Below are 11,292 nucleotides of genomic sequence, written 5' to 3' on the forward strand. Positions count from 1 at the left end.
TAGGCAAGAACAGCTTCAATGGAAAGGGGAGAAGAGGGGCCACCATTAAAAAAAATCAGGAACCCCTTTCAAAAGGTTTCCAGCTGGTGAGTACGGGAAAGAAAAGTGTCAGCAGTGGTGGCAACAGAAGGCCAGATCCTTCCTGCTACACCCTTCAGAGTCATTTCTTCAAGGCACCCAGGCTCTTCAGGGCCTCCTGGGCCTGGGTCAGCTGCTGTTGCAGCCTCTTGCGGGTGCTCTCATTGGAGGCCCGTTTCAGGAGGCTTTGCATTTCTTCCACCACTGCCCGATGACCAGGGGAGTTATGAAACAGCCGCACTGCTCGGTCCCCACAGGAGGCCAGAAGTCGGCCAGTGATATCAAAGGACAAGTCAGTGATACATTCCCCATGGACCTGCTCAAAGCATTCTTCTTTCTCACCCCGCCGGGTATTGTAGAGATGAATACTGGTGCCACTGGCCAAAGCCAAGACCTGAGCATCAGGGGACAGTGCCAGGCGGCAGGGGTTGGTACTCGCCTCTTCAAAGCGGCCTGTCCTCAGCAAGTAGGGGTCCTGCTGCTTCTTGTATTCCACATCTGTGTCCCACAGTTTCCATGTACCATCCTTGGAGACAGAGGCCATCCTGCAGCATGGAAAATCATAGTTCTAGTGCCAACTCACCCTGGAGCAGAGAGCACTCGGGCAGCACTAAGGGCTCCAATTAGGAAGCCAACTTCACTGCGATGTCTATTTCCTGCTGAGTGAGGGTCAGGCACCCTACCCACTTTAGAGCTGCTGCAGGTAGTTGGAAAGACCCTGATTATCAAGAAGGGCTGAGAGCCACTGGTAAGAAATCAGAGAATTCACTCACCTTCGGGAGTCATTGGAGAAAGCAAAGAAGTGGACAGCTGCTGAGTGGCCCTTCAGTTCAAAGGCTCGTACAACCTCTTGGAAGTCACCTTTTTTCCCAAAGCAGACTTCCCAAACTTTGACATCCGGGGTGAAGCCACATGAGGCCACAAACCTGCCATATAAGCCGGGTTCCTTTAAAACTTTATTTTAAGGGCATCTCGTTTCTGCAAACCCATTAATTAAGCCTCTTTCTTGAGAAATTTAATAATCTTATACCTAAATAACATTATTTTTTAAAGTGCTTTTATACACATCTGTTTACCTACATAGCCATGCTATAAGATACATAGTAGTCCCATTTAAAAACTATAGATGGCCCTGGCCTGTTTGGCTCAGTGGATAGAGCGTCAGCCTGCAGACTGAAGGGTCCCAGGTTCGATTCTGGCCAAGGGTACATGCCTGCATTGCAGGCTTGATCCCCAGTAGGGGTTGTGCAAGAGGCAGCCAATCAATGATTCTCATCATTGATATTTCTATCTCTCTCTCCACCTCTATCCTCTCTGAAATCAATAAAAAATGTATTTTAAACAAACAAAAAACTATAGATGAAGAAATAGAGAGGACTTAAATCTAGATGTCCCAGTTTCACACTGTATGCTCTTTCCATTATTTATAATTGGCTCACTGCTCTGTCCTCAGTCCCCAGCCCCCAGCCCCAACCTCTACCCATCCCAGATGCCAAAGTCCCTCCTTCCTCACCTGCTACAAGGGGATATAGCAGCATGTGCATTGTTCATCTGGTTGGTGTTAATGGTAGACAACACCTGACCTTTCAGATTCCAGATGAGGACAGTTGTGTCACTGGAAGCAGTCATGATGAACTTTCCTGAGGAGTGAGGAGTATATAAGCTGAGGTCAATTACTTGACCAATTATCAATCTCTAAGGAGACACTTATGAAGGCCTTTGCTGCCCAAAGTATCCTTGCTCCCCTCCCCTCCAGGGCCAAGGGTCAACACAGATAAAGATTTTGCTAAATGTGGCTCTTACCTGCCTTCCCTAATTAATTTACTATGGCTCCCAGACTCCAGGGGAACACAGAGCCCCTTATCATGCTGGGGCTGAGCAAAATGCTGAAAGGCAGCATTAACTCACTCAGCACATAAACCAGTAACTAGGGCCATGCCCTCCTGCCTTGGGCAAGGTCCACCCTCTGAATGTCTCTTACCTGTATCAGCAATGCCAATGTTGATGACAGGTGCCTTGTGCTTTTTAGGAAAATCTTCTGGGGTGGGTGTGAATATATATCCCCCATCCTCTCGCTTGGTCATCTTGAAGACACGGAGGGTATCGCCATTGGCCAGCCAGACAATGAAGGCTCTAAAGACAGGTAGCAGACAAGTAAGTAATTCATGCATTGGAACAGAGTCCTATGTATGCCAGGTCCTATGCTAGATTCTAGTTGTAAGACACCACTGCACTCGGACCAGCCTATCTATGCTAGATTCTGAAGAAAATCAAGACCTCCCCTCATGCCCTATTATCCAGCCTGACTTTACCCTTTGGTTCAAAATCTCTTAAAAACTCCCCAAAAGATAGACCTTTAATAGCTTTTACTCATTTAGTTTCTCTAGGGCTCTGAAAATCAATATAGCTCCCAAGACTAATCTGGAAGCCTGACTTTGGTACTTTGTAGGTCACTTCCTTAATTTAGCAGCATAACCCTCTAGGGCAGTGGTCAGCAAACTCATTAGTCAACAGAGCCAAATATCTACAGTACAATAATTGAAATTTCTTTTGAGAGCCAACTTTTTTAAACTTAAACTTCTAATGCCACTTCTTCAAAATAGACTCGCCCAGCTGAAACCGGTTTGGCTCAATGGATAGAGCGTCGGCCTCCGGATTGAAAGGTCCCGGGTTGGATTCTGGTCAAGGGTACATCCCCAGTAAAGAGTTTGTAAGAGGCAGCTGATCGATGATTCTCTCTCATCAATGTTTCTAATTCTCTATCCCTCTCTCTTCCTCTCTGTAAAAAGTCAATAAAATATATTAAAATAAATAAATAAAAATAGACTCACCCAGGCCCTGGTATTTTGTGGAAGAGCCACAATCAAGGGTCCAAAAAGCTGCATGTGGCTCATGAGCCGCAGTTTGGCAACCATGGCTCTAGGGCTCCCCAAGCATTACTCAATCTGTCTGGATGCTCTTTTTTCTGCTACCCAAAGGAAGACCTTGAGTCCCTGCCCTCACTATCCCAAACAAGATATGGGAAAGCCACAAACAAGCTTGGAACTGGGCTTCTACAGGCAAACCTGAGGCTCCATCCTGTCCCACCTGCAGTCAGGGCTGAAGCGCACCAGGGTGGCATGGTCCAGCTCCACATTGGCTCTCATGCTGCGGTGCTCCCGCTGTAGGAAGTCCTTTGTGCTCCAGATGAGGACGGTGCGGTCATCTGCACAGGTGGCCAGGTACTTGCCATTGCTGCTAAAATCCATGCAAGATATGTTCCCACTGTGGCTCTAGGGGAAAGGGATGCAGGAAGCATGAACAGGAACCCCTTGGGCAGATGGGGAACCCTATTATGCAGCCATGACTCCAGGGCCCTGTAGCCTGGATTAATAGCAAGATGCTGATGGGAGGTGATGAGAAAGGACAGAATGTGGCATCCAGACTGATGTTGGTCAGAGACCGAGGGGTCTATAACTATATACAAAATACTACAAAGGAAAAGTCTGCATGTGTGTTGTGCATGGTACCCATGTACCTTCAGTGCTGCAGCCAGGAGACGGTGGGTGAAGTTGTGTTGTTGAGGCTTCTCCTTACGAATACGCTGTTGCTGTTTCTGCTTCTTGGATTTCAAGGACTTGTCAAGTGGAAGTCCATTTGCTTTTTGGCCTATAAGAAGGGCCACGTCACCCATCCATTATTCACTCAATAAGCATTTACTAACTACCTATAATTGGCCAGGCATTGAGGGAAGCAACAAGAGATGACCAGATATGGCCCCTGTCCTCAACAAGGAGTGGTGATAACAGGCAAAATCGGAGGCTTTGGATTGTGACCTTGAGGAGGCTGTTTGCTGCTACTCAGTCAATTCAGCACCTCAATGCAAATTAGAAAAGGCATCCTCTCTGGGCTGGTACAGTTCAGTGGGTACACAGCATGGCCAGTGGAATGCAGATCCTTGACCAGACATCCCTATTTAGGGAATAATGTGCACAACCAAGCCTTGGTAATTTACTCAACTGCTCTGGGCCTTGGTTTCCTTAAAATTATGAGAACTGGATAATACATACAAAATGACAAGTAAAGGACCCAACACAAGCATTAAAGGCTCAAAGGACTCAGAACTGAGGGATAAGAGTTACCCAGCGCCAGAAACAGTACCAGGTACTTTTGCATGAAATAATTAATTTAATGGAGAATCAGGCCAGGTGCAAAGTGATCCAACAGTCACCACAGACACTCCTCAATTCCTACAAGAAAAAACAACCTCCTGAGGCCCAAATGCAAAGATAGCCACAATGTGCCCTCTGCTTACCTCTCCAGCCACTATCGAAGTGTTCTATTATTTTATGTTAATGATTACTCATTTACTTCAGCCCTTTGTATTCAGCATGTTTCTATCAAAATAAACTTCCGGCCGAAACCGGTTTGGCTCAATGGATAGAGCGTCGGCTTGGGGACTGAAGGGTCCCGGGTTTGATTCCGGTCAAGGGCATGTACCTTGGTTGGGGGCATATCCCCAGTAGGGGGTGTGCAAGAGGCAGCTGATCGATGACTCTTTCTCATCGATGTTTCTAACTCTCTATCTCTCTCCCTTCCTATCTGTACAAAATCAATAAAATATATTTTAAAAAAATAAAATAAACCTTCGTTTCTATGAAAATGGAAGCTTTTGTTTTTTTTGCGGCCCACATAGACTTCAACCTTATTTGGCCTGTGTTGGCCTTTTGAGTTTGACATGCTTGCCGTAAGACCACATCTCTTGTGTTCCCTGCTCTCAGTGAAGATTTCCTCGACATCCTCCCCACCAAAAATAGATAAATAAAAAAGGAGGGCTGACCATTCCCACCACTGGGTTTCCTGTGTCTAGTACTAACCTCTTCTAAGAAACCTATTACACTATATTTTTTTCTTACATTTTTAGATGTTCTTTTCCATTACCCCATTGTGGACTCCCTAAAGGAAAGACCCCAAAACCTTCTGAGACAGTAGGTACACAACAGTAGGTAGACAATAAATCAGGGAACTGGTCAAGGTGCTTACAAATGAATGGCAGTCCGTCCCTCACCTTCCCCTACCCCACTTTCCCTCCAGTTTCATAACATAACGAGCAAGTAGAGCGCTTGGGAGTCTAGAGGCGATCTCGCAGCAACCCTGGGGACAAGCTGAGACTCAGAAGGCAAAGCGGTTTGGCCTCGGCCAACCAAGCCAGCGGCAGCGGCGGGCCCAGGTTCGAACGAGTCTTTCCGAAGGGGAGCGACCAGCCGGGACGGGCGGTATCTCTGGTCCGGAAGCTCATTCATTCCACAAGAGGAGACGCTGAGGCCCAGGGGGAGCCGGCACCCCCTCGAGCCTAGGCCGGAGGTCGGATCCCTGGGAAGTCGGAAGCGAGGTCGCCGCAGGCTGCCCCTGCCCGCCCCGGCCCCACTCACCGGCAGGCCGGCCGCTGGTCTCTTCCTCTGAGCGTAGCCACCCCCGCGCTACCGCCGCCGTCGCCACCAGGGCCAGCAGCCCTAGCAAGAGCGACACTCCCATCAGCTCCGGCATCTGTGGCAGTTCCATGTTGGCCGGAGGGATGCCACCTCAGCCTCAGGCTACGCGGACGGCGCAGGCACGTACCACAGGGCCACGCACGCACGCACGCACGCACGCGGGGCGGTGCCTGACCGTTAAAACACCTCGAGAGGCGGGGCCTGACCAATGAAGAGTCCTGAGGGGCGGGGCCTGACCATTAGAGCGTCCCGAGGGGTGGGGCCTGACCATTGGCGGGTCCCCGGGGCCGGGGCCTGACCACTGGAGGGTCCCCAGGGGCGGGGCCTGGCCGTTGGCAGGTGTGTGGTGGTTAATGGGTTGGGAGGGAGTCTTAGCATCAAGGGAAATTCAGATAGGCTTTTACTATTAATGGAGAAGGAATAGAGTAATCCTGGAATTGGAGTGTGGGACAGCCTCAGCAAAGACCTGAGAAGGAGGAATGCTGTGGGGGAGGCAGGACATGATCAAAATAAAAAGTAGCAGGTAGCCGAAACGGGTTTGGCTCAGTGGATAGAGCGTCGGCCTGCGGACTGGAGAGTCCCAGGTTCGATTCTGGTCAAAGGGCATGTACCTTGGCTGCGGGCGCATCCCCGGTAGGGAGTGTGCAGGAGGCAGCTGGTCGATGTTTCTCTCTCATTGATGTTTCTAGCTCTCTGTCCCTCTGCCTTCCTCTCTGTAAAAAATCAATAAAATATATATATTTTTAAAAAGTAGCAGGTAAGCCCTAGCCAGTTTGGATAGAGCCTCCGCCTTCAGACTGAAAGGTCCCGAGTTCACTTCTGGTCAACCGCACATGCCCAGGTTGTGGGGGCGAGCAGGAGGCAGCCAATCAATGATTCTCTATGTTGCTATCGCTCCCTCCCCTTTCCTCTTTGAAATCAATAAATATATATATTACTAGCTACTTTTAAAATATATCAATAAATATATATATATATATTAATAGCTACCTTTAATATGTATATATATATATATATATATATATATATATATATATATATTAAAGGTTGCTAGTAAGACTGGAAAGGTCTAGAGGGCTTTGAGGGCCAGCCAGCTCAATCCAACAAGCAGAGATGAATCTCCACTGGTTATTACAGGAAGAAGAGGGCAAAATTACCCAAATTAAAAAAAAAAAAAAGGGCACAATTGGTATCTTCAAAATTTTCTGGATAGACCAGTGGGTGCCAAGAGCAAAGACAAAGGGAAACCATCAGGTGTTTACTAGGATCCAAGAGGGGGACGATAAGGGCCTAGACTTAAGGGCAGCCTGGGGAGTAGAGAGGAATTTGAAAAATTTTAAACAAGACATTTCTTTTTTTTTTTTTAATCCTCACCCAAGAATATGTGTGTTTTTTAAATTGATTTTTAGAGAGAAAGATAGAGATTGATTGGTCGCCTCCTTGTACCAACCCTGGAAGGATCAAACCTGCAATCTTTTGGTGCATGGGATAGCGCTCCCAACAAACTGAGCCACCTGGCCAGGGCAAGGCATTTCTTATTTTGAAACAAAATACACAATGGGTTGAAAAAAATGAACAAAATTTTCCCCAGTTTTCCCCAATGGTAGCATCTTCCATAACTATAGTGTAATATGAAAACCAGGAAAAGGGCATTGATACAATCTATAGAACTTATTCAGATTTCACAAAAAAGGAAGATATTTTGAAAGACTAATAATAGAATTTAGATTAGACATGCTTGGTTGGAGTGGGAATAGTTCCAGAACAGACATGCCCTGTGGGCCTCCCAGCCCTGAAACCCACAGCAAGTTGAAGTATTAGGGTTAGAGATTCCATATTCAAACATTTCCATGCCCACCTGGGAGCCTCTTCTGACAGTGCAGACTCTGGTCTTTGAGAAAGTTCCCCTGAGGAGAGAGGCTGCTTCAGAGACTATATGACAGAGACATACCCATAGGCTTGGTGAGGAAGCAGATCAGTCAGAGAGCAAATGGAGCGGCCTCATTTCCTTCCCTTTTGTGTGTGTGTGTGTGTGTGTGTGTGTGTGTGTGTGTGTGTGTGTTGGCATTGACTGAGCTGTGGGCAGTGGGGTAGGGAGGGCTAGAGGGGGTGCCCAGAGCATCCTGGAGCTTTTCCTCCTAATTTGCTTTTTTGGAACTATAGGCCCAGCCAAGGACCACTTTCTTTACTACCTAGAGACAAAGCTGTGCTTAGGAAGAATTTCATTCATCACGCATTTTGCATGTGGCGTTGATTGATCCCGGAACTTTGCATTTCATTTAATCTTCTCATATTCCCATCCTATGAATTGGGAGACTGATGCTCTAGGAGGTGCTCATTAAGTGACTTTTCAAAGGTCACACAGGTGAAGAGTGAACCTGGGTACACATGCAGGTCTATGACCCCAATCTATTGATGTGGGGGACAGAGAGAAGCAAGAGTAGGGCTCAGTGGTATACAGCTCAGTACAAAATTCTTTCACATCACAAGTTCAGTTCAGTTCTTTTTCTTTTTTCTTTTTTATTGTCACCTGAGGAGTGAGGATATTTTTCCATTGATCTTTAGAGAGAGTGGAAGAGAGGTGAAGGGGAAGAGAGAGAGAGAGAGAGAGAGAGAGAGAGAGAGAGAGAGAGAGAGAGAGAGAGAGAGAGAGGAAAAAGAGAAATATCCACTGTGAGAGAGACACGTTGATTGGTTGCCTCCCTAAGGTAAGTGCCTGACTGTGGGGTGGGAACCAACTTGCAACCCAGATATGTACCCATGACTTGGAATCAAACCCAAATCCTCCTGGTGCACCGGCCAGGGATTAGTTGTTCTTTATAGAGCACTCTAATATGCCATGAAATAATTCTAAACAGGTGAAAAAAATAAGCTCGGGTCAAGTAACTTACCCAAGGTCAACAAAGAAGCCAGGGATAGAGTCCAGAGTCAAAGTTGGGTCTGCTACACTCCTAGTTCACACTGGGTTGTGGTAAATAAGGTCTTACTCTTATCCTCAATTCCACTTAGAAGCCAAGGCCAACATTTGGAAGGATTTGATAAAGCTGGGCAGATCAGGAGGGAGATCTGCCAATGGATTTTGAGGGGTGTTGAGATCTGGCTATCTGCCCTTTAGAGGTGGGCATTTTTACATGTGAAGCAGAAAATAGGAGGGAATTCTAGGTGGGAAACGAGGCATGAGCAAAGGTATGAAGGAAGAACTGATTCCTGTACAGAAGGGAGTGACTATGACAGCCTGTCTGGGTGAGTGTTGCAGATGGGATCAGAGAAAGGATGCGGTAAGGAGGGGTGTGTATATTCAGGGTGACAGAAAAATCTAGGTCTCTATATGAACCAGCCATTCCATTTTTGGGGATTTAGTCAAAGAAACCCAAAACACTAATTCAAAAGAATATATGCATCCCTATGTTCATTGCAGCATTATTTGCAATAGCCAAGTTAAGCAACCCAAGTGCCCATCCATGAGTGGATAAAAAAGCTGTGGTATTACTTAGCCATAAAAAAGGAATGAAATCTTACCATTTGTGATAGCATGGAGGGCCTAGAGTAGGGGTGTCGAACTCAATCAGAGAAGGGGCCAAAATCTAAAATCCAGCCTAAATCGCGGGCCGAATGGTTTACTGAACAGTCATAAACTGTCATTGTGATGGAAACGCAGCGGAGTGCAGTGATGACAGCGCGGTGCGGGCCACATTGCAAGGCCTGGCGGGACGGATTTGGCCCGCGGGCCTTGTGTTTGACACATGTGGCCTAGAGGGTATTATGCTTCGAGAAAGACAAATATCATATGATTTCACTGATATGTGAAATCTAAAGAATAAAACAAAAAAAATCAAAACAGACTCAGACACAAAGTCTGAGAGGAAGAGGGTTGGGGGACTGGGTTTTCAAAAGATGGGAGGGGGTTAGAGAGATGGATGAAAAAGGTGAAGGAATTAAGTACAAATTGGTAATTATGGAACAGTCACAGGGCTCAGTCACAAAGCACCTTGAACATCTGGTCAAAAACCTGGCAATGGAGCCAAAGAAGTAGTGGAAACATAACTTTAATTTGCAATTGAAGATCCACCTTGCATTGACTGTAGTCTTCTCTACCCCTGGCCTGTGTTAGGTGGAACGCTAAATTTCATCATTGTTTAATTAGTGGTTTTCAAAGTTTGAGCCCTGGACCCAGCATCATTAAAAATACAAATTCTGCTCTAGCTGCTTTGGCTCAGTGAATAGAACGTCAGCTCGAGGACTGAAGGATCCAGGGTTCGGTTCTGGTCAAGGGCACATGCCTAGAGTTGCAGGCTTGATCCCCAGTAAGAGGCATACAGAAGGCAGCCAATCAATGATTCTCTCTCATCATTGATGTTTCTATCTTTCCCTCTCCCTTCCTCTGAAAATCAACAAAAATATATTTTAAAAAATAAATTCAAATTCTCAGACTTCATCTCAGATTAGCTGACTCAGAAACTTTTGGTGGGGGTCTGGCAATCTGTATTTAACATGCCCACTAAGTGATTTCTGATACACATTAAAGTCTCTGAATCAGATTTAAACTAACCTGAGCTCCAGACATATATAATTTGCAGGTGAAAGCCTCTATTACAGTAGTTCTTAATCTTAGTTGCATATTGAGAATATCTTAAAAGATGTTGATGTCTAAACCCCATAACCAGAGCTTGATTTAATTGATCCAGATTGGGCTTGGTCATGATTTTTTTAAAACTCCCCTCCCAAAAACAAATTATTTAAATGCACATTTAAGTTTGATGTCAGCTGTAAGGGACACAGGACGCCCATGCAAAGACAATGTTCTGTTGGGCCAGGGCAGTGACTGTGGAGATGAATGCTTACAAGGTCAACTGGCCAGGCCTCTGTAACAGATACTGTAGGATAGTGGGGTGTGGGGAGGAGCCAGGAATGACTGTTTGCAGCTTATGCAAGTGTCTGAATGGTGGCATCTTTCCTGAGGATGGAGTGCGTGGAGAGGACCAGGTTTGAGGGGGAAAACTTGGAGTACAGTCTTAGAAATTATGAGTTCTGTTTTGACCCCTTCAAGGTTAAGGAAGCTGTGTAACATTCAGAGGGAGGGGTCAGGGTGGCAGTTGGATATGTGGTTGTGTAGCTCCAGGGGGCCCAGCAAGATAGACACAAGGTCCTCAGGAGAGAGGTGGAGGGGAGGGGATTGCCTGGGACTTGCCCTAGTGAGAGGGAAGCAGGCCAGGAAAAGGGACTGGTGGAGGAGGCTCCCACAGCAGGAAGGCACTGTCAGGAAGGAGGGAGGAAAGCCTGCCAGGAATTCAGGATTCGAAGGGAGAGTGGTTGAAGAAGGTGGTGTAAGGGCTGGGGGAAAGACAAGAGCACACAAAGTGGTTGTTGGATTTGGCAATGAAGGAGGCAAGGGACTTCGGTGAAAGAATCAGTCCTGGGGTAGGCTGTGCTGGAAGGTGGGAGGAGGAGCCCAAAGGCAGGCAGCTGGGTAAGTGGCAGGGGTGGGGGAGAGCAAGACAACTCCTTCACAGGACAGTGGCATCTAGAGAATACAGAGTCAAGGGGATGTCTTATGAGCATCTCCCTGGTGGGTTATGAGTAGGTGAAAAACAGCAGAGCACAAACTGCCAGGATTTTACCTTTCAAAGAGTCACTTCAAGTTGTGGTCTGCAGCAGCAAATAGCACTTTAAGTTTGTGTGCACCTGTCACTGCACAGTAAAGAGAAGTGTCTGAAGACAGAAATGTCAGTCTGAGTGGGCATCT

The 11,292-nt window shown here is 46.7% G+C and overlaps 1 protein-coding gene across 3 annotated transcripts; it reads right to left on the reverse strand.

Moving 5' to 3' along the window:
• TBL2 (transducin beta like 2) lies at nucleotides 1-5,692 on the reverse strand. 3 transcript variants are annotated; one of them, XM_036409389.1, is made up of 7 exons: nucleotides 5,490-5,691; nucleotides 3,596-3,726; nucleotides 3,166-3,350; nucleotides 2,060-2,211; nucleotides 1,592-1,718; nucleotides 852-1,004; nucleotides 1-623 (listed from the first exon to the last, which is right to left on the reverse strand). In XM_036409389.1, exons 1-7 carry the CDS (start codon nucleotides 5,617-5,619, stop codon nucleotides 161-163), a joined length of 1,341 nt encoding a protein of 446 aa, XP_036265282.1. In that variant the 5' UTR covers nucleotides 5,620-5,691; the 3' UTR covers nucleotides 1-160. The 3 variants fall into 3 exon arrangements, with proteins under 3 accessions (XP_036265282.1, XP_036265283.1, XP_045427136.1); XM_036409390.2 differs by lacking the exon at nucleotides 852-1,004 and having other exon boundaries at nucleotides 5,490-5,692; XM_045571180.1 differs by lacking the exon at nucleotides 3,596-3,726 and having other exon boundaries at nucleotides 5,490-5,628.
• Between the last annotated feature and the right edge of the window lie 5,600 nt (nucleotides 5,693-11,292).

Source organism: Pipistrellus kuhlii, unplaced genomic scaffold (genome assembly GCF_014108245.1).
Source record: "Pipistrellus kuhlii isolate mPipKuh1 unplaced genomic scaffold, mPipKuh1.p scaffold_m20_p_4, whole genome shotgun sequence".
NCBI classification, from domain to species: domain Eukaryota; kingdom Metazoa; phylum Chordata; class Mammalia; order Chiroptera; family Vespertilionidae; genus Pipistrellus; species Pipistrellus kuhlii.

Bases quoted from the DNA above. Each gene is read 5' to 3' on its own strand.
- TBL2 (XM_036409389.1), bottom strand. From the start codon at position 5,619: ATGGAACTGCCACAGATGCCGGAGCTGATGGGAGTGTCGCTCTTGCTA. The intron at 3,351-3,595 runs GTACATGGGTAC...CCTTTCCCCTAG, and splicing joins TCCTGGCTGCAGCACTGAAG to AGCCACAGTGGGAACATATC. The intron at 1,719-2,059 runs GTAAGAGACATT...CTCACTCCTCAG, and splicing joins CATTGGCATTGCTGATACAG to GAAAGTTCATCATGACTGCT.